This window comes from Sturnus vulgaris, chromosome 10 (genome assembly GCF_052056855.1).
Source record: "Sturnus vulgaris isolate bStuVul1 chromosome 10, bStuVul1.hap1, whole genome shotgun sequence".
In the NCBI taxonomy this organism is placed as follows: domain Eukaryota; kingdom Metazoa; phylum Chordata; class Aves; order Passeriformes; family Sturnidae; genus Sturnus; species Sturnus vulgaris.
This window is the reverse complement of record NC_142252.1, coordinates 16,553,022-16,574,000: the sequence shown is the minus strand read 5'-3', so window position 1 is coordinate 16,574,000 and position 20,979 is coordinate 16,553,022. Positions and strand designations below refer to the sequence as shown.

At 56.6% G+C, this 20,979-nt stretch overlaps 3 protein-coding genes across 4 annotated transcripts in view; all 3 read right to left on the bottom strand.

Moving 5' to 3' along the window:
• Positions 1 to 5: 5 nt before the first annotated feature.
• Positions 6 to 3,796, bottom strand: LOC106850362 (intestinal-type alkaline phosphatase-like). The gene is made up of 11 exons (XM_088170460.1): positions 3,229 to 3,796; positions 2,582 to 2,695; positions 2,357 to 2,469; positions 1,961 to 2,135; positions 1,646 to 1,818; positions 1,422 to 1,556; positions 1,262 to 1,334; positions 1,046 to 1,178; positions 743 to 936; positions 518 to 628; positions 6 to 420 (listed from the first exon to the last, which is right to left on the bottom strand). Exons 1-11 carry the CDS (start codon positions 3,290 to 3,292, stop codon positions 158 to 160), a joined length of 1,548 nt encoding a protein of 515 aa, XP_088026586.1. The 5' UTR covers positions 3,293 to 3,796; the 3' UTR covers positions 6 to 157.
• A 132-nt stretch (positions 3,797 to 3,928) lies between these two features.
• LOC106850408 (alkaline phosphatase, germ cell type-like) lies at positions 3,929 to 6,546 on the bottom strand. The gene is made up of 10 exons (XM_014871698.2): positions 6,522 to 6,546; positions 6,241 to 6,356; positions 5,992 to 6,166; positions 5,721 to 5,893; positions 5,513 to 5,647; positions 5,364 to 5,433; positions 5,107 to 5,245; positions 4,805 to 5,013; positions 4,547 to 4,663; positions 3,929 to 4,284 (listed from the first exon to the last, which is right to left on the bottom strand). Exons 1-10 carry the CDS (start codon positions 6,529 to 6,531, stop codon positions 3,998 to 4,000), a joined length of 1,431 nt encoding a protein of 476 aa, XP_014727184.2. The 5' UTR covers positions 6,532 to 6,546; the 3' UTR covers positions 3,929 to 3,997.
• A 2,057-nt stretch (positions 6,547 to 8,603) lies between these two features.
• The window catches only part of DIS3L2 (DIS3 like 3'-5' exoribonuclease 2), a 179,678-nt gene continuing 167,302 nt past the window's right edge, over positions 8,604 to 20,979 (bottom strand). Inside the window, exons 16-22 of one of the 2 annotated variants that reach the window (XM_014871617.2) lie at positions 18,495 to 18,678; positions 17,247 to 17,333; positions 13,127 to 13,274; positions 12,887 to 13,017; positions 12,629 to 12,733; positions 11,843 to 11,944; positions 8,604 to 9,137 (exon numbers count right to left, since the gene is read on the bottom strand). In XM_014871617.2, coding sequence (XP_014727103.2) covers positions 9,039 to 9,137; positions 11,843 to 11,944; positions 12,629 to 12,733; positions 12,887 to 13,017; positions 13,127 to 13,274; positions 17,247 to 17,333; positions 18,495 to 18,678 — 856 coding nt within the window. In that variant the 3' untranslated portion in view covers positions 8,604 to 9,038. The remainder of the gene's footprint in view (positions 9,138 to 11,842; positions 11,945 to 12,628; positions 12,734 to 12,886; positions 13,018 to 13,126; positions 13,275 to 17,246; positions 17,334 to 18,494; positions 18,679 to 20,979) is intronic. The other variant, XR_015805587.1, reaches the window with a different exon arrangement.

The window sequence follows — 20,979 nt, the reverse complement described above, 5'->3', positions numbered from 1 at the left end:
GGTGTCACACCCCGTGTTTATTTAACACCCCACTGCCCACGATTTGGTGTCCCCATGGCTGCTGCATCCAGACAAGGGATGCTTCAGAGAGCTGCCATCTCTCTCAAGGAGGAAGGGGAACGTGAGTCTGTCTGAGGGGTGCCCTAGGAACATGAGATCAGTGGAAGAGGGGCAGAAGGAGGGCAGGCAGGAGCAGGGCCAGGGAGGTGGCACGGATGCCTGAGGCAGAGTCCCGTTGGCGGCAGTTGGTGTAGGGCTCGATGCAGGCGGCGTAGGCCATGACATGGGCTACGTAGGTCTGCTCCTGCACCCCGTGGAAGAGGTGGGCCATGGGGCCCTTGGCCAGGATGGCCACATCCTCACCGCCGTGGGTCTCTGAGTCGAGGGGCACAGCTGCCTGTGCCAGGTATTCAAACTGCACTGGGGAGAGGAGAGAAGAGGAGAGAAGGGGGTGAGGGGGGGCAATGATGACCCCCAGCCCCACCTCACCACCCAGCCATTGTCTCTGTGCCCTCACTGGCTGTGTCCAGGTCCACGTCGGGTCTCTCAGAGCCTGGGTATCCTGGCCCGTTCCCATAGAGGATGGATGTGTATCTCTTCCCATCAGAGGCTGCACTGGGGGCCAGACCTGGGGAGGGGGAAATGGAGGAGGAGGATCAGCCAAGGAATACCTGTATCACCCCTCTGGCCACAGACAGGGTGCCACAGGGCTGGCAGTACCCAGAACAGGGCAGACCCCCACCGAAGATGGAGGAGCCGCGCAGGGTGTAGCCTCCAAAGGAGAAGACGTGTGAGTGGTCAGCAGTGACGACTGTGAGGGTCTCATCCTCGTCTGTCAGGCTGCCCGCCCGCTCGATGGCCCGGTCGAACTCCACCGCCTCCGTCAGTGCCTTATGGGCTGCACCATCGTGGTGGCCATGGTCGATTCTGCCACCTGCAGATGGGCACCCACAGTCGGCTGGGGACCGACAGCAGCACACCCAACCATTACCCCCATCCTACACCCCCTCTCACTGGCCCCAGGGGCATGAGCTGCAACTTATCTTCCACAAAGAGGTAGAAGCCTGCAGGGTTCCTGCTGAGGATGGTGATGGCTGCCTCCATCATCTCAGTGAGTGACGGGTCCAGGGTGGTGTTACGCACCACGCTGTACTTCATGTCCACAGGTTCAAAGAGACCTGTGAGGAGATGGGTTGGGGACAGCATCAGTGCCTGGGAGTCCCAATGCCTGTTGAGTCCTGGCACAGGGGACATTTGTTACCCATCAAATAATTCACGCTGGGGTCAGCAGCAGCAGTCAGCATCTCTGTCCTGTTCCAGACATAGCGGGCACCCTGTGGGCAAATCCCTCAGGGGGTTAGTGGGTGCCTGGCCTGTGCCGAGGGCAGGGGGCAGAGGACTGTCCCTGATGCGTCACCCACCGGCCGTGCCTCCAGCCACATGTCAATGAGGTTTTTCCCATCCTCGCGTATCCCATGCTGCTTGGTGTCATCGGGGTACTCAGGGTCCGGCGTCTGCACGGGGGTCATGTACTTCCGACCACCACCCAGGATCACCTGGAGGGGATGAGGTGGATGAAGTGTTAGTGGAGGTTCCCTGAGAGGTGTCTGTCCCTGCTCTCCTCCTCCCGTGGGCAGGCGCTCACGTTGATGTCCACGTTGTGGACCAGCTGCCAGGCGATGTCCTTGCAGTCCTGGTCCCGCGCGTCCTGGGGCATGCTGGCATCCGCGTACCAGTTCCGGTTCACCACGTGCGCGTAGGTCCCCGAGGGCGACGCGTGCTGCACCCGCGTCGAGGTCACAATGCCCACAGCCTTCCCTGCCAAACCCCGCTCATCAGGCCCCACCAAGGGCAACACAGGGTCCCCACCACCAAGCTATGGGATGCTCATGGGGGGAAGCCCCCAGTGTGGGACCCCTTGTCCACACAGCGTCCCCCTCAGCCCTGCATCCCCCGTTACCAGCTTTGCGGGCTCGCTCCAGCACTGAGATCACCTCGTTGCCAGCCGTGGTGTTGCACTGCGAGTAGCGGGCGGCTGCGCTCAGCCCAATGGTCTGGTAGTTGCCCTTCACCCCGCAGAGATAGGCTGTGGCTGTCCCTGCACTGTCAGGGACCTGCCTGTCCACATTGTAGGTCTGCCGAGGATAGAGGGGCTCAGGGCAGGGGTCCCCAGTGGGGTCTCCCTCCAGCATCCCCTGCCATGCTCATTCACTCACCCATGGACACGTGTGGGATGGGGAGGGACCCCATGCACAACATATGTGCAACCCTGCAATGCCAGCAGCCCCATGCCTGGGATAACCATGGCCCCATGCCCAGGATCACCATGGCCCCTTTCCAGCATGATGGAATTTACCTTAGAGAGTGCCACGTAGGGGAAAGCATCCAAGGCAAGAGGAGTGTCAGGGCTCAGGTTCCCCTGCTGCCCCTTTAGGATGCGGGTGGCTGTGATGGTGGGGATCCCAAATCCTGGGCAGAGAGAGGGTCCTGGTCACCCTCTGGACCAGGTGCCCTCCACCCATCCCACTCAGCAGAGTACTGGCCATGTCAGCCTGCCTGCCAGGAGTGCCATGGAACTTACCATCCCCAAGGAAAAGGATGAGGTTTTTGGCTTGGCGTATCTTGGGCTGGATTTTGAAGGAAGCTTCTATGGCTGCAGCTGCCTGGTTGTTCCAGAAAGATGGATTCTCCTCCTCTGTTGTGACAGGGCAAACACCCATCACTTCCAGCTCACCAGCACCTGCATTCCTGGAGCACCTCTGCAGGGTACCCACACCCCAGGGATACTTGTTCCCTGGGCACTCCCATGCTGGCGCCTCCTCTCACATGGACCAGGTAGTTCAGGGGGCTATTTGGGGTGCAGGCTTGCAACAAATGCCTGGCCCCAGGGTCCTAGGGCAGGGAACAAGGGTGAACAGCAAAACCAGGCATGATGAGGATTTATCTGGTGAGTGGGATGGGGCCAAATCCATGGTAGGGGGTGATGGTAGAGGATACAGGCATTTTCTCCAGACCAGCCCCCAGCAGAGATGCAAGTGAAAACCAGGGGGAAAACTGGTTCAAAAACCCCAGAAGAGCAGGGGTAACTAACCCCCATTAATCCTTGTTCAGCTGGGCAGCCCCAACTCCCCTGCCCAAGCCCTCCTTGTGGCAAGCCAGGCTGATACTCTGCTTCCCTGGACAACCACCACCACCCAGCCAAGCACCCATCCCCATCCTTGTCCCCACCTGGGATGACTGAGGCGCTGAGCCCTGCGCAGAGGCAGAGGGTGAGGGATGCCAGGAGCTGCATGGTGAATTCTGACAGCCCAATGCTGCTGACAGTGTCTGTAAACCCAGCACACCTGGGAAGGGACTTTGGACAGAGATCAGCCCTAGCAGGGTGCGTGGAGATCAGCAGGTCAGGCCGTGGGGCTGGGCTGATAGCACGTTCTCAGCACAACATCATGTGCCTGCTGGGCACAGACAGATGCAGGGAGAAGAGGATGTGCAGCGCTGGCAGGAAATCCTGCCCTGGCCATGGTGCTGTGGTGCCAGGCAGGGCAATGCCCTGTCCAGGGTGCCATGGGCAGCTCTGAGCATTGGACCTGGGATAACAGCGGGTATGGGGATCACCTGGGGTCACTTGTGCATTGAGCACCCTGCTCTCTGCCCAGGCTTTCTTGAGCAATAAATTCAGAGATGCGGACTAAAACTCTGCTCTTTGCTCAGCCCTTGACAGGAATATACAAACCCTTGTGTACTGTGCCCCAACTGGGCAAAGCTGGGGAGGACATTGCCTCCCCTCACCCACATTTCATCATCTCCTTCACCCCAGTGCCTCCACTGCTGGTCCCAGGGGAGAACCAGGAGCCACAGCCAACGGAGGAGGCAGGCACGGTGCAGCACCCCAGGAGGTGACCACCACTGTGAACCTTTGCACGGCGGATGGAGACAAACAACCTGTGCTTTATTGCATCCCTTGGTCCTGTCCACAGTGGGACTCAGCCAGAGCCTCTCAGCCCCTCACTATGAGGGCAGCCATGCAGAAGACCAGGAGGGCAAGCAGGGGCTGTGGGGAGCACTGTGTGCCATGGGAGGCCCTACGGGCTGCCCTGCACCCAGGCTCTATGGCATAGGGCTCGATGCAGGCAGCATAGGCCATGGCATGGGCGATGTAGTGCTGCTCCTGCACCCCGTGGAACAGGTGGGCCATGGGGCCCTGGGCCAGCACCACCACGTCTTCCCCACTGTGAGTCTCTGTCTCCAGGGGCACAGCTGCCTGCTGTCTGTAGTCTTTGTCCTCTGCAGGGGGGAGAAGAGAAATGAGGATGGGGGTCTGTCTCCCTAACATGTCACACGGGTGAGGGGACAGCTCCAATCATTCCTGCACCAGCGTGATTTCTCCCAGATGACTCCTGAGCCTCACAGTGGCACCAGGACCTTGTGTGGCACCCATGGCTATGCCAGTGCAATGCTGTCCCCAGCCACCCTCTGCCTCCACCCAATCCCCAGCAGATTCACTGGGAATCTGTCCCCAGCCACCCCATGGCTCTGACACTAGTACCTGCAGCAGGGAGGCTGGCAGCAGGACGAACCCCATCACGGATGCTGTAGCCAGGACCATTGCCATAGAGGATGCTGGTGTAGGCTTGCTTGTCCTTGGCTTTCTTGGGGGCCAGCCCTGGCACAGGGAAGACACCATCACCCCCTGTCCCAGCTGGGTACTTCTCCCCAGCTCCCTGCCTGGGCAAGTTCAGCCTCCCATGGGAGCAACAGGGTGAGGTGGTAAGAGGGATGGTCACTGCCCCTCTCCAGGACCCACCAAAGATGGAGTTGCCACGGGGTGTGCTGCCCCCAAAAGTGAAGACATGGGAGTGATCGGCCGTCACCACGGTCAGGGTGTCAGCAGGGGAGGTGAGCTCGCCCGCCCGTGCCACCGCCCGGTCCAGCATCACCGCCTCCATCAGCGCCTGCTTGGCCCGGCCACTGTGGTGGCCGTGGTCAATTCTGCCACCTGCACGGGGAATGTGGCTGTCACCCTCTCCCTGGTCCCCTTGGATGGCCACCTGCTCCCAGGACCCACATCCCACCTCAGCCCCAGCCACACTGCCCGCCTGGAGCTACTCATCTTCCACAAAGAGGAAGAAGCCATTGGGGTTCCTGCGCAGGATGCGGATGGCCTTTTCTGTCATCTCCACGATGGAGGGGTCTGTGGATGTGTTGCGGTTCAGCTCATACCTCATGTCCTTGGGCTCAAAGAGGCCTGGGGGAGGAGGGTACATGTATCCATGCCGGGGCTGCTTTGTGCCCTTACTGACATCTCCAGAGAGGGGAGGAGGAGGAGGAAGCACTGCCATTGGTGCAGGCAGTGATGCTCCTACCCATAAGGTGGCTCACAGAGTCATCTTCGACTGCATCCAAGCCCTTCTTGTCCCAGACATAGCGGGCACCCTGCCAGCGAGAGCAGATCCAGTGCCAATGGCACACACTCTCTGGCTGGAGTCACATTCCCTCTGACCCCGCACTATACCTGCTTGGCACTCAGCCACTCAGCAATCAAATCCCGGCCGTCCTTCCTGGTGCCATTTTGATCTGGGTCCTCCGGGTACTCAGGGTCCGGAGTCTGCCTGGGAGTCATGTACATCCTCCCGCCGCCCAGGATCACCTGCCGGGGAGCTCAGCAGACCCTCCCAGAGTTCCTGGTGCCCCTTCCCTCCCGCTCCCGCTCCCCAGCTCACGTTGATGTCCGTGTTGTGCACCAGCTGGTGGGCGATGTCCTTGCAGCCGTCCCGCAGGGCCTCCTTGGGCATGTTGGCGTCAGCGTACCAGCCCCGGCTGGCCGAGTGTGCGTAGGCTGCCCCGGGGGACGCGTGCTGCACCCGCGTGGTCGTCACGATGCCCACAGACTTGCCTGCAGTGTGGGCAAGGGTTTACAGGAGCCCATCCAGCCCTGCATGGCACTGGATGGCCATGCCTGGTTCTCTGGCAGGGTTTCCTGCTGCCCCATACCTGCCAGCCTGGCCCGGTGCAGGACAGAGTCCACCTCATTGCCAAAGGTGGTGTGGCATTTTCCGTATTCGGCTGCCCCACTCAGTCCCAGAGTCTTGGCGTTGGCCTTCACCCCACAGAGGTAGGCAGTGCCCGTGCCAGCGCTGTCAGGCACCTGCCGGTCAATGGTGTAGGTCTGGAAGCAAGAGAGGTGCAGTGGGGTTTCAAGCAGGGGCAGCAGGATTGTCCCCCCAGCACTGCCCCACTCACCTTGGCCAGGGCCATGTGGGGAAAGGTCTCCATGGCCAAGACACTCTCCTCGCCTGAGCCACCGGCCAGCTGCCCCTTGTAGATCCGAGCCGCTGACATGGTGGACAGCCCCATGCCTGTGGGCATGTCTGAGTCACTGGGAGGCAGGGAACCGGGACCAGGGACAGCCTTGCCCTCCCCAGTCACTGTCCCAGGGCTTGCCCCAGCTCCATCTTCTCATCAGCCACGTGCCCTGGCTGTTGGGGGAGCTGCAGGGCCTGGCAGTGACCCGGGGCACTCACCGTCACCCATGAAGAGGATGATGTTTTTGGCCCGCTGTGCTGCTGGCTGCAAGGCCAGGGCCAACTCCAGCCTCCTCCTGGCACCTTTATTCCAATAGCCCGGGGTCTTCTCAGCATCTGGAGGTGAGAGCAGAGCTGGGAGCCTCCAGGTGCACCCCATCTCTACCAGAGATGAATTTAGCTCCTTTAAGTCCCCTCTATGGAGGACCAGGAAGGCCTTGGAGATCAGCATGGTCTTTTGCAGACCAGTATTGCTCAGAAACCACCTGCAGAAAGGAAACTGAGGCACAGTTTGGCAGGGAAGTCCCTTGTGCCTCTTGGCAGAGGGGATGAGGAGCCTGAGGATCAGCCATAGCGAGTGTGCAATGGCTGGGTAACCATGGCTGGCTGTGGCTATTGGGCCACTTTATCCTAAGTCAGGGATGGGGGTTGGGAGCAGCAGGGATGGGGGGGCAGGGCCTGCTTTGGGGCGGAGGGCTGAGACCAACCCATTCAAAGGTTGTGGTGCCAGAGCTCCCTGAGGTGGCTGTGAGGGTTCCCGTTTGCTGGTATCCCAAAGAGAGGTGACATGGAGATCCCAGGGAAGGGACACCAGCCCCAGCATCCCCCACCAGAGGCTCTTACCCCACTGTCCCACACGTCCCCTGTCACCAGAGGCTGCCGCGGCGAGCTGGGAGAGGAAGCAGAGGAGAAGGCAGGATCCAGGGGAAAGCAGCAGCCCCATGCTGCCCACCCCGGCTCCCTCCTGGAATGCTGCCTTAGTCCAGCGCGAGGAGACAGCCCTTTATGGCTCTCCCCTGTCCCGTGAGACCATGGGCTGATAACATTCACGAACTATCTCCCAGCCCTCCCAGGGCCCTCCCAATGCAATCGACGCCCCCCCGGGGGCCATCCCTGCCCCCATTAGCAAGGCAGGACCTCCGGCCTGTCCCTGAGGACCAGGGCACCTCTGGGCCCCAGCTCCCTTGGGGGCGGTTGCCTGCGGGACCCCAGGGAGTGGGAGGGAGAGCACAGGGCAAAGGGCAGTTTCTGCAGAGGCTGAGCTGGACCAGGCTGGATTTGCCTGGTTTCCCCTGAGACAAACCCGAGGAGGGGGACACTGGGCTGCGGGGTAGGGGGTGGACATCTTGGCTTTGGTGTCAGGGTCCTCTGGTCCCCTCTCCCAGCAGAGTCACACACTGCCTATCAGCGCCTGGGACAGCTGATGCCTGACACACTGGGTGCCCTGGGGCAACCCATGCCAGCACACCTGCACAGCAGGGTACCTGTTACCAGCCCCATGTCACCAGCATCAGGTGACATCCGTCTGTGATTGCTCCACGCCATCTGGAAGGATGCTGCAGGAGCTGCAGGAGCACAAATCCTGGGCACCCCAGGTGTCCTTGATGGCTTCACCAGCTCCTAGGAAGTGTGCTGTACCCAGCCCTGATCCCCCATCCTGATCCAGGCAGTCGAGGTTTGGCCAGCTCCTGGCTCCTGCCAGAGGGCTGATGTGCTGGTGCCAGGGCCATGGCTGTCACCACTGATGGGGCAGAGTGATGCAGGGCTACTGCCTGGCACAATGGATCCATTCCTTCTTCCAAGACTTCAATCCTTTCACCAGCCACTGCTTGTGATGATGTGGAGGCTGCCAGAGCAGCCCATGCCCCGACACATCCTCACAATGTGGGTGGGGGACATGGGGACAGAGAGCAGGCAGAGGTGGCTGGAGATGGCAGAGATCAGTTGGTCAGTGAGGTGCTGGATACAAGGACATGGTGCCATAGGGTCCCTGAGCAGGGTTAGGCTGGAGGCCAAGGTGTGAGAGACTGGAGCAGACACACAGGGACTCCTGCTGAAGTCAGAGGACTGAGGGAATACCTGCTGGATCAGGAGCTGAGAACACTTACCCCGATCTCACATCATCTGGCCAAGCATATCTGAGGCTGGGAAGGCAGTGAGGCTGCTTGGATTTCATGATGCCAGGGAAGTGGCAGGCAGGGGAAGGCAGGGGGCTCCCCAGAGATGAGTTACTGCTGGGATCCCCCAGCTGGGGGAACATGGAGGGCACAGAATAAAACCTGCACGAACTCCACACACAGCTGCTGTCTCGGCTTTTATTACATGACACACAACCCTGCAAGAAACCCTCCTGCATGGCCCCATGGCTGCATCCCACTGCATCCACATCCCACCTGGTATGGTGGAGCCAGCCCATCTCCATTCCTGGGGACACATATCCCCTCTCAGCCCTCACCACAGGCACTGAAGCTGGAGATGGACACCACTGCCTTAAAAAAACATTAAGAAAGCATCATGCTAAAAATACCCGAGAGTAGAAATGTTCTGCCCGGGGCAGGCTCAAGCCTTAAGCCCTGCTCCCAGGTGGAGTTAAAATCCAAACTAGAAATAAAACCACAATGGTTTTAAAACTCAAAGCCCCAAAGTCCTTGTGGGTCCCTTCTGTCTCCAGCAGGTGCTGGAGCGGGGCCTGGGAGGTGAGGGAGCAGCAGCATGGAGCCCACAGAACCAGGGCTCTCACTTGTCCAAGCTTGGCCTCTTGAGCAGGGCACTGTACTTGAGGGGGCCACCATCCGCCGTCAGCACCACCTCCACCAGCGTGAAAACGGTGATCACCTTCATCAAGGGAGAGAGAGAAAAGAGGGTTTTCAGTTAGCTTGGAATCATACCAAGATTTGCTTAGAGCATTGCTGGCTTTTGCTGCCTTCATCAGTCCTATGAGGAACCAAGGAATGGGGCAGGATGGATTCAGATAGCTCTGCTGGAGGCAGCATCCTCAAGGGCAACACCATGAGCTCTGACACCAGCCAGGGCACCCAAACCAACCTTAATGAGCCTCCCAAAACATCCTCACTTATCCCAGCCTGATCGGGCCCCGCTCTTGCTCTCCACAGAATCTGGGAAGAATTGCGGGCATTTGTCCTTGGTTTTGGGTCCTAATCTCCCCTCAAGGCCACCCGTGCCATCACTCTCCAGCTGCAGGACCACGTCGTCCCCTAATGGAGCCTGGCCAAGAGCCAGCATCGGGCTGCAGCAAGAAGGGTTTTCCACATGATGTGGAGCATTTCATCATCATCCCACAGGGAGGGAACAATCTGCCTGTGCTCCCACAGTGAGAGGAGACCCAGGGAGGGAGCACAATAGATAAGACAGATGCAAGGGAATGAGACCCCAGAAAATCAATCCCTCCTGTTAAGGAGCTGTGCTGCTGCTGCCATCTCCCCGCTCCTCTGACCCCAGCTCTTCTGTGATTGGATTAGAAGTGGGAAGTATTGATCTGGTCTGTCCTTGAGGCACAGTTAAGGGGCTGGCTGGGACATTGGAACAGGCCGTCCTGGGGTGATGCCCAGGCATCTGGGGACTTTGCTTGCTGGAGTCTGTCCCAAGCCCTGTGCTGTAGCAGGGCTGGCCCCAGGAGAAGCAGACACAGAGCTACCGTGTAACCTTGTCCAGCCCCTCCCAGCTCATCCAGTGCCAGCTGCCCCAGATTAATCATTCAGAACAGGAAAATCTCATTGAGACTTAAATGTACCAAAGTGGCCAGTGAGGAGTAACCTGCAGGAAAATCCTATCACAACTGGCTGCCAGAGAGCTGTGGGCTACTGAGCACCAGCCCCTGCCTGCCCCAGCTGGCTGCAGTGCAGGGAGTGGTGTTCATGGGGAAGTCTCCACATATGGGGAAGTCAAAGGGGAAGTATCAGGATTCTCCCTTGAAATCCTGCCTTATGCCTTTGCTGAACTGCTGTGAAACAGCACAATTTCACATCACATCCCCTGATCTTAGATCCACTTCTTACTCCACCCTTGAGTCATGTCCACTGAGGCTCTGGTCATCTCCTGGAGATTAGAGAGAAATAGGGGTAACATCTCCCCTCTGTGGCAGGGCCAAACAAACAGCCCAGACCCCGGCACAGCTTCTCACTAACAGCCTTCCCTGATGCTCCCACTGCCTGGCCAGGCTCAGCTGAAACAGGAACCAGGAAGTGCTGGGGCCAGGTGGGGAGCTGGGTGCTTGGTGCTGTGGGGTGTCCAGGTGACATCTACCAGACTTCAGCATGGCTCACAGTAATCTGGCTCATCTCAGAGCTGGAGATTTATAAATTCAGGGGTCTGCTGGCTTGGAGGATAGCTCACAGGCACTGCAGAAACTGATCCCACGGGAGAGCTCCAGTGTTTTGTTAGGAGGTGTGGAAGGTTTGTGGAGGAGTTTCCTCTAGCAACTGTTTGCTTAACCAAAATGGGCCCTGCTCATGCTGGGGCATAATTTTTCATCAGCTCCCTGCTAGGGTGTAAGTGATCCCTGCTCCTGTAGGGAAAGGGGGAACTGAGGCCACTCCGGGCTGCATCCACGGGGCTTCTCTGAGCCAAGTTGAGAGAGGAAAGCTCAGCTTCAAAGGGAGGGAGGCCTGCAGAAACGTTTGCAGAGCTGGATCCAGCTCTGATCACAACATCCACCCTGGGAAAGGAAGGACTCTCCAGCACACACATCACCCCAGCTGGGAGGGTAAGCCCACTCTGTGTCAGGATCCCTAAGTGGGCAAGGATGGGATGTGCTGGGCTTGGGTGGAATTGGGGCTCAAGTGCAGAGCCCCTGCAGTGGTGCAGGGAGAGGCTGAGATTCAGCCCTTCAGGCAGGGATCACAGCAGTCAACACAGCTGGGGTTTTATAGCCATGCCAGACAAAAGCTGGCAAAGAAACACCACTTTTAATCAAGCCAGACAAACATGATTGCTCCCTTTGATTGAGTTACCAAGTTAATAGATGACAGGGACACAAGAAAGAGATTTCTAGATGCCGTTAAACCATTTGACACTGCATTTACAGAAGTCTGATTTAAAAAATTCCTCCTAATTGAGGCTCAACCCTGTCACAAGACGGAAACCCCAGGAAAAAGCTATGTCAGGGGCAAAGAGCGCCAGGATGGGAGAAGGGTCTAGACAAGAGCTGCCTTAGGCCTGATGTTACTCAACATCTTAACTGATGATCTGGAAGGAGGAAGTAAACAGAATGTTAATTCAATTCCTGGAAGAAAATTAATTGGGAGGCAGGGCACACAGCAGGCAGGGCAGAGACTGAAGGTTGTGGAGGGGTCAGATTGTGAGAGCAGTGATGGGACTGGGCTGGATGGCAGAGGAGGCTGAGGCTGAAGTTGGGCTCACTGGGAAAAGGACACAGAGGGGCAGCAGGACCTGACACCCTGTGAGGCAAGGCCTGCCTCCCAGACCTGTCCCTGCAGACATCACAGGATCCACATGTTGCCCACAGCTTCCATGCCAGCCCCATGGTGTTGTGAGCCTGTCCCATGCTGTGGGGGTCTTACCTGGGGCACAGATTCCTCCTCCAGTTCCTCTGGTTCCCAAAGGAGTGTCAGCTCTGGCTTCTTCCCTGCCTTCTGGAAGCGGAAGTCCACCAAGGGCAGCGCCTGCAGGCAGGGAGAGTGTTGGGAACATGCCCCCCCAGCTTTCCTCCACCTTGCCTGTGGATGGGGCTGAGGCTGCTTTGCTCAGCACGCTGCCTCTGCAGCCCTTTAACAACTGGGATGCAACAGTCCGTGAGCTGAGCCTAGTGTGTAAATCAGGGGCTGCTGCGATACACCACCAGCCCATATATCATGCTCTATGTCCTGTTTAAAGATGTCATTGCCAGCCATATAACCAGGTTATTAAGAGAGGATGCTGTCACCAACTGCAGGTACTGGCTCACAGTGCTCCTGTCACAGCCCCAGATAAACTGTCTGATTAAATGAAATGAAAGCCAGCCTCACTCCCTGTCCTTGCTTCAGATCCACACTTATCTCTGCTCCCCTGAATCTGGCTTTACTCCCTTTTACCTAGGCTAGATCAACCTCAGCACGTCACAAGGAGAAGCTGGTCCTCAGAGACTGGGCTGATCCAGACCTCACCAGTCCCTTGTGCTGGCCTAGGCTGAGGGATTGAAGGCAAACTCTAGGAAGGTTCCCTCCCCTCTGGCTGGCCCAGCTTGGGCACAGCTCCTCCTGTTGCAGGGCTGGCACAAAAGGGCACCAGGACAGCCACTGCCTGCAGTGATGCCAGGCTGCTCTGGCAAGGCAGTGTTGGCAGTGTCTCACACTGCTTGAGGTACTTACATTGCAGTAGATGCGCTTCTGGACTCCAAACTTCAACACCAGGACATCAAAGGCCTTGCTCAGGACACCCATCACCATGGCTTCTGACTCCAGAGGACCACATTCCTGTCAAGAGACAGGACTGCTACTACACGGCAGATCTCATTCTGCAATCCCCAAGGGAAAGTGTCCTCAAGCAAAGTGGGCAGACACTCCCCTGTCCAGTAGCATGTAGGCTGGGCCTTCACAGGGAAATCCAGAGATGCCTTGGGGTCTTACCCTGACAAAGATGGAGAAGAAGAGGTCAGCGCTGAGCTCCTGCACCCTCTTGGAAGCCATCTTCCGGTCATTGCAGTGATCTGCCTGTTTCTGGATGGCCTCCTTCTCCATCTTGATGGGGGACCTGGCACCTGCAAAGGGCACAAGAGACAATAATATGCCCATGCTCCCTCCTGCTACAGAGCCATGGCATGGCCCCTGTGCCCCAGTGCCCAGCCCATGCAGGTGAGCAGCACCCACTGAGCGAGGCGGAGAGCAGGCGGTGCACGACGATGTCGGCGTAGCGGCGGATGGGAGACGTGAAGTGGGTGTAGAACGGCACGTTCAGGGCGTAGTGGTGAAAGAGGGTCTCATCCTTCAGGACACCAGTGCAGAAGTAGAGAGCCATCTGAGAGGGGGGAGAAATGAGGGAAGGGTGTGAGCAAGGGTGGTGCCATGAGGCTGGAGGGTCTGGTCTGTGAGACACAGCACAAACAACCAATGGCCCTTCTGAAGACATCCTGTCTGCTGGTGGTCCTTCACCTGCTGCTCTGTTTGGGCTGCACAGGCACTGCAGAAACTGAGCACAGAATAAAAGGGGCAAAACCCTGCAGGGAGCTGCCGTCTGCCAGCTGTCCCTGCCTAGCCCCAAGGACTGCATCAACTTTCACATCACCCATGGGTCTAAGCAGCTTCCTGCTTCTGCTCAGGCCCTGGGGCTCATTTGCCATCCTCCCATCTTCCAAGGGAGAGCCCAGGTTTTTCTGTGCCCACCTCAGATGCTCTTCCACCAAGGGGCCTTGCAGAGCAGCTCCCATGCTGGCTCTTTGGTTCTGGGTCTGGCTGCAGGCTTTACACACCCATTGTGCAGGCTCAGAGAGCACTGGGGGCAGGTGTGAATGGCTTCCAAGGAGGAGGGACAGCCCTGCTGTAATCCCTGCTGCTCCATCCCACCATGGCAGCTGGGGAGCTGAGCGGCTGAACTGCCCATCTAAACCAACACCAGGGCAACAGCAACACCACTGCTCAGCAGCCTCTTCAGCAGAACCTCTCCTGTGTCACCCCTGTCATCCCACAGGTTACAGCTTTTATTTTTACATCTGCGAAGCACCAGCTCTCGGGGCTGGGAAAACACTGGAGGCTGGGCCCAGGCGGGGAGGGGAGGCTGTGCAGGTCAGGGGGGTGGCGGCAGGGTCACGGCACAGTGGCGATTGAATGAACCCATTTAAAAATAAGAGTAAGTGATTTAAAAAAAACAGGAGTAGCCAGCTCTGATTACAGAGCCGTCCTGGGATCCTTGGTTTGGGCAGCTGTATCCTCCACTCTCCAGGCCAGTGGCGCAGCCAGCTCCTGCTGAGCAGCAACGCACTGATCCGGGCAAGTAAATAGAGCAGGTTAAAAAAAGCAGCATCAGTCCCAGCCTTATTATGAGACCCAAGAGCTGGGATAGGAGCTGTGCTGGCTGCCAATTTCCACAACCCAGAATTAAATTGTTTCTGATGGACTCCACAAAGTACGGTCTCTACTCAATTAGCTCGGCTCCCACCGAATGAGGCTGGGCACGGAGACACGCCGAGCTCCAGAGGCTGCTGCAGGAGGGGATGAGTGCTCTTGTGCTGACAGACACGCATGGAATCACAGGGAGCTTCCAGGCACTTGTGCCAGGCTTCTGGGCAGAAGGCAGGAAAGCCCCTACAATGCCAGGCAGGCAGAAAGCAGAGTTAAAATCCCTGCACTGAGAAAGACACTGGGAAGGGCCCATCCCTGCCCTCTGCCCAGCAGTGTTTCAAGTTATACCTCACCTTGTTTAAAATTAGAAAAGATACTGAAGGTCCTATGCCGCTTGCTGTTGTCTGGGGGACTTTGTCTTGACTGATATGGTGGCCACTGTGGGGTCCAGCATCATTTTGGACGCCCTTTTTACAGCCCATGACCCTCACTGACATTTGCAGCAGCTTGAGTATCACAACAAAAATACTCCCCTAGGCCACGGCAGGGTTTCACCCTACAGAGAGGCCAGTCCAAAATGTACCTGACACCCATCCTCATCACTGTGACAGCACAACCCAGTGACATCAGCCTGGCATGACGCAGATGTTTTCTCGTTAACAGATTTGACTCACAAGAGGTCACAAATCCGAAGAGTTTGCTGCAATCCTCAGAGAACTGCAAGGAGCCTGGAAATAAATCAGCCCCAGCCAACGAGGGGCAGCTTTGCTTTCACGGACAGATTGAATCCCTGAGTGACTGAGCCCCTGAAAAATGGTGTGTCGCTGCTCCTTCATCTGTTACAAGGCTCCTGGCATGCCAATCCAGGCATTCCCTCAGGCACACACATTGCCAGTTGCTTCCCATCTCCCTCCTCCTCTGAAAGGCTGATGACCACCATCACGGAGTGAATAGGGAGGACACAGGCTTGGCACGACCAGGGGTTAAACTTATGGACAGGTTGTTTAGGCTGATTTAGCTGCAGCCTTATCCCTGAAACATCAGCTTTATCACTGGGAGCTGCAATGTGTGCAGGGATACAGGTGACTTCTCAGTGCCCTGACCAGACAGTCTCGCTGCACCATCTGCCAGAGGAATGGCCCAGCCCTCGCCACCAGCCTGGGCCCCTCAGTGGCTGTGCTCTGCAGCTGCCAACACTCAAATCTGTCCTCTCCCCCATGAGGGACCACGACATCCAGCAGGACGGGGCTGATTCTTCCATCTGCTCTCATGCTGGTGGCAGACAGCAAAAAAAATACTCCTCGCAGTGGAAAGCTCCTTCCTCCCAGAAGCTGTTCGCCCCTTTCCAAGGTGTTTTGCCTATAATGGGAGTGTGCCAGGCAGCAGGTTTGCCACGTACGAGTGGACTGCACAGCACATCTGAACACACAGGCACATCCACTGATGATGGAATGAGACTAGTTCCTGCCAAAATCATGTCTCGTGGAATATCTCCTTTAAAAGTGCCTCTTTGTCTGTCTGGTACCTACTCTGCAGAAGACTTCATCCTCAAAACCCTGATATATTTTTCATGTAATGATCTAATTGTATTCACAAAGCTAAATCTTAAGGAGACCCACTGTGTGGTATCTGAAAGGACTCTACCATTTCTCCAACCACAGTCTCAGGACACCACAATGGCAAGATCTCACAAGTCAGTGGGTCCCCAAAAACCCATCTCCTCCTTGGTAGCACTGCAGAACTTTCTCCTTGCTCATCCATCCTGGCCAGCAGCCAGGCTTGCTCCATGTGTTGCTACAGGCAAAGCCCAGGTTTGTGCCACAGTCAACAGGACCAGAGAGGGACTTGAAGGAATTAATGTCACCAGTGCACCTTCCACCAGAAAAGAAGGATGTGGGGAAGGGACCAGGATAACCCAAAGCAGGACACGGGATCTGGGACAGCACATCAGAGAACGCTTCCTGCTCTTTCCAAAGCATCCTCCCCCCCAAGCTGGACACACATGAGAGGGTGATTTACTAAATGGCCTCAAAGCCCAGTCCCAGTTGCAAACAAACATTAAGTCCCGGAAACACAACAGGACTTCAGGCAATTGCTAATGAGTAAATGAAGCAAATAAGCTAATTAGAAGAGTGACAGTCAAATAAGTGATGTTGGGAGATGATTCATTCCTGCAGCAATAAGCAGGCCACAGCAGAGAGATCATTTCAGGAACGTGCCCCTTCTCCCCATGGGGCAGGACTTCCCTCAGAAAAGGTTGTGCCGTGCCCAGCCACAAATGCAGATGATGCCTCACAAGAACTTTTTATGACGGTGATAAATACCCGAGTAAGTGTCCTGAGCTACAGATGCACCAAACATGATAACTGGTGTGAGCAGCACAAGCCTCCATTGCAGAGACTGTCAAAGAAAGCCACCTGGGCAGGAGGGAGACTGAAGGGTTTCCAGAACTTTCCTTATTCCAAGAGTAGGTACCAGACTGTGCTTATGACCAGTTTCACATCCCTAGTCTTCTGTGGACCAGCTGGGACACCACAATGTGAAGAAATGGCACAAACATGAACCAGGGAGCCCACCACCAGCTGTTCACAGGGTTGGGTCCTTGAGAGTCTGCTAAAAGCCCTCATGCAACTTCAAGGGTGAAATATCCCAAACAATGATAACAGGAACACTGTGGGCAGTGAGGAAAGACAGCCTGACCTTGCTATCCAGTGAAGCTTTTGCTGCTCAAGGGATACTCCTACTGCCAGCTGCACAGGGCTAGATGCACTGCAGGAAGCTGCTGGCAGCCCTGGAACACCACATTCAGTATTCATTCACTCCCTCTGTGTGCAACAACCAGCTTGGTAACAGAGAAGGGGCGAGGATTGAAGATGGAGCCACAGCAGAAAGCTACAAGCAGACATGCCCAACAGCACAGCGTTGTTCTCACCTGCATGGGCCTGGAGAACATGTAGGTCAGCACTTCTTTCCTTGCTCTGGAATATTTGTCAGCACCAAATGTTTCACTTAAGCTTTTCTGAAGGAGAAAAGACAGAGCATTCAGTGATAACATGTTATGATGCTAAAGGGACCCAGGCAGACCTTACTGGTGCTAACAGAAGCTTGTCAAAGTCAAATTCCCCTTTTTCCTGAAAATCCCCTTGTAAGCCAAAAGGTGCACGTGAAATTGGGCTTTGCTGCGGTCCCAGCAGCCCCAGTTGCACTGCATACACAGTCCTGAGCACTGGCTCTCCTCCTGGGGTCAGTGGCAGGGAGCACCCAGGGCATGGGGACTGCTGGCTATGTACCCAGGTGTGGAGTGTGAGAGGGAGCCTGTAAACCCTCTCCCGACCTGTGCCTGGCTCCCATCCAGCTCCTGAGAGCTTCAGCACAAGGACTAATGGGACTCTGGGGAGACATGGATATGGGAGGTCGTGCCTGGGGGTAGCAGTGAGGAGGGGCTGGAGGGTTCAAAGTGCAGGAGAGGAGCTGAGTGAGCAGCCCTGCATCTGCTGACATAGGCTGGGCACAGCCAGCAAGCAGGCAAAGCAGTCCCAGCTGATGGAGGGGCTTGCAGGAGGCCAGCAGGGATGGGATTAACGGAGGATTATCCACAGTCCAGTTGCAGTGGGTAAAGAAAATCCTGGAACCTGCGCTGTGCTGTTCAGCTGGAGTTCAGCCTCAGGACATGCTCAGCAGAGGAGTGGTTGGATACTTCTTGCACTGGCTGCATCAGACCTTTCCCAGCACAGCTCTCCAGTACCTTCCCAGTCACCCCATTCCTCACCCTGCCCTCCCTGAGACCTGCAGCAGCCTAGACAGAAACAGCCTCTTGCAGAGCTGCTTTCTTTGTGGTATAGAGCAAGTTCCCTGCCCAGGACCTGCCCAGGGAAGGAAATCCGCGTGGCTCAGTGAGTGCTTTGCACTGAAACATCCTTCCCATTGCAGGGAGGGCAGTGCAGGGGTGGGTCACTCGCAAGGTCTTTCCCACGCTGCTCGAACCTCTGTGCACAACATGACTGACCAGGACAGACTGGGCCACCCCTGCTCAGCTCTAATGGGATCAATAGCGAGTGAGGGAGGTGTTTTGTTTTAGCAGGGCACAATTGTCGGCTTTGCTTGGGCAGAGAGGGACAGGGAATAAAGCACACGCTGCCACAAACACAGCATCACATAGCTGCCCGCCCTTGGCACTCACATGCAGGGTCCCCGCGCTGCTGAAGTCAATGTCGAGGCCGACTTGGTTGCAGAAGTCCATGAGGTCTTTGAGCAGCTTGGTCTGGGGCGGGGGGTGGCGGCGGAGGAAGGCCTGCTCGGGGAAGGAGCGGTAGATCTGATGGGCCACGGCCATGTTCGCCAGCAGCATGAACTCTTCCACCAGCCTGCAGCACGAGAAAAACAACCCCGGGCCCCGGTTACTCAGGGGAGGCCCCTGGGAAGCCAAGCCAGTCCACAGTGATGGGAACTAATATGACACAGGGGGACAGGGGAGCAGCTTGTAGTTGCTGTCATAAGCACAGATTTGCTGCGAGACTGCAGCAAATCCCCCCCAAATTCTCACTTTCTAGCGGAGGTTTCCCCAGGGACTCAGAGTAAGCTGTCCTGCTGGCACAGACAAGCAGAAGTCAGTGATAAATTGACATCTTAAATTAGGATAAAAGAATCTACCTTTAGGTCATTTTATCTCCTGAAACGCTTGACAAGCAAAACAAACGCCATGCGAAAGATAGCACAGAAAACAAACACACACATCTGTCTTCCTGGGCCAGAGCAAACAGCATCTCGCTGGGTTGCTCCCCCAGCCTGAGCTCCACATGTGTGGCCACGTCCAGGCACTGAGCCCTGCCCCAAGCCAGGCTCCCACCCACAGCACAACACAGCACTGTCCCCAGACACGACAAGCCACCACGCAGGGCTGCCTCTGGCATCCAGAAGATGCAGGGACTCCACAGGCTCCTCCATACAACCTCCAGAGTACTGGGGTATTCCAGGCTGGGGTAAGCCCCTCACTTTCCACCTCTGAATGCACATGCATTGAATAGAAACCTCTGGGGTAAAACAGTGCTCAGGAAAGCAATGCCAGAACTAGAGATCATCTTTGGTAGCAGTGGCAGGGCTGTGCCACAGGAGACTTGTTTAACTGGGCTTGATAAGCAAGAGATGTGCTTAAATAGGCTTCCTGCATGTATTCCCAGGGCTCCTTACTGGTGCTAATTGCCAAAAAAGATAATAGATTTACAGAAGTAACCTCATCCTCCCAGCAATGCCTGAGTGAGCTATTGCTGATTATGCCAGCTCAGCCTTGCTGCTCCTGCAGGCAAAGCAGTGATTTTGCAGGGCTGGCTGGAGGAGCAGGGCTGGAGCCAGTGTTTCTGTAGCTCCCAACCCTGGCCACTGCTGGGGAGCCGGGCCAGGTGAGATGTGCAGGGTGCTGCACTCCTGGGGCACTCCTACAGCAGACATATATTCCCAGCCTGGGAGTACTTGCCAAGAACTCGAAAGAGAAAGGAAATAATGACAAGCCTGGAGGAGGAATAAGGACCTGACAGTGACCATCAGCAGTAGAAATATTAGTCTTTAATGGGAAGAAGCTCCCTTATTAGGAGCCCTGTGGATTCTCACAGAAGGTTTTGTGCCAGAGGCCAACACTTCAAGCCCCACAGGGAGGGCAGGAGGGACATCCTGGCCCAGGGGCAGTGTGGGCGGGGCAGGGCAGGAACAGCGCGGTCTAAATGGGAATGGGCTGCCTGCTCTGTCCCCCGGAAAACCTGCCCACAGAGACATGCCACCAGAGACCAAGGGCTGGCTCGCGGGTGAGCAATGCCCTGTGACCCGAGCAAGATCAGAACACACTCCTGAGGGGCCACTTCCAAGAGGGCTGAGCCAGGCTCTTGCTGTTCCTGTGCAGCAGAGCCGGCAGATGGCAACCTCGGTCCCTCTATGGCCACCGGCTCCAGGGGTGCAAGACAGCGTGGCCGGGGGCACTGGACACCCCGGCCCTGGGACAGCCCAGCGGGTTAGGGCACGGCCATCCCCATCTCCTGAGAGCGGGTGACATGCCACTCTCACCGAGGAGCACGTGGGGAACAGGGGCATGAGGACACGTGCGAGGCTGGGCCAGCCCGTGCTCACCTGGGAAGTCCCTTGTACCTGAGCCAGGTCACAGCGAAACACAGAAAACAGGGCAGACTGCAAAAGGCAGCACCTCTCCTTCCCATGGACTTTGGTCCAAGGGAAGAGGGAATTTAAAGCATTAGCCTCAGCTACTCAGATGCACACTTGGGCTAAGGTTGGCCATGGAGTCCTGCCTGCATCTCCCTCAAACTGCAGCCTCTACAGAAGGAGGTGCAAGCCCATTTTTAAGGACAAAGCAAAATACCTGTGAACAAAATCTCCTCTTTGTCACAGGCACATGCTCATTGCAAGTCCCAGAAATGAACACGATGAGCAAATGCTGCAGCAGACCCTGCCATTCCTGTTCCTGCTGAGCACTGGAGTGTAAAACCTTCATCTCTCATCTACAGTGACACTTTTGGCTGGATGCAATTTCCACCTGATTATTAAGTTCTGCCCTGTGGCTTGGGCTTTTACAATTTCCTGGAGATATCCTTGTTCTGATGTTGTAGGTACTGAATGGAAGCTCATACCTGAGAACCTTCCTTCCAGGGATGCTTGTATTCTTG

What these genes read in the sequence shown, in the direction of transcription:
- LOC106850362 (XM_088170460.1), bottom strand. Translation starts at nt 3,292, where the DNA reads ATGCAGCTCCTGGCATCCCTCACCCTCTGCCTCTGCGCAGGGCTCAGC. An exon ending in CATCCTTTTCCTTGGGGATG is followed by an intron (nt 2,470 to 2,581) that starts GTAAGTTCCATG and finishes CTCTCTGCCCAG; the next exon opens with GATTTGGGATCCCCACCATC. An exon ending in TGTGGCTGGAGGCACGGCCG is followed by an intron (nt 1,335 to 1,421) that starts GTGGGTGACGCA and finishes ATTTGCCCACAG; the next exon opens with GGTGCCCGCTATGTCTGGAA.
- LOC106850408 (XM_014871698.2), bottom strand. An exon ending in TGCACAACACGGACATCAAC is followed by an intron (nt 5,648 to 5,720) that starts GTGAGCTGGGGA and finishes GCTCCCCGGCAG; the next exon opens with GTGATCCTGGGCGGCGGGAG. An exon ending in CCGTGGCAACTCCATCTTTG is followed by an intron (nt 4,664 to 4,804) that starts GTGGGTCCTGGA and finishes TCCCTGTGCCAG; the next exon opens with GGCTGGCCCCCAAGAAAGCC.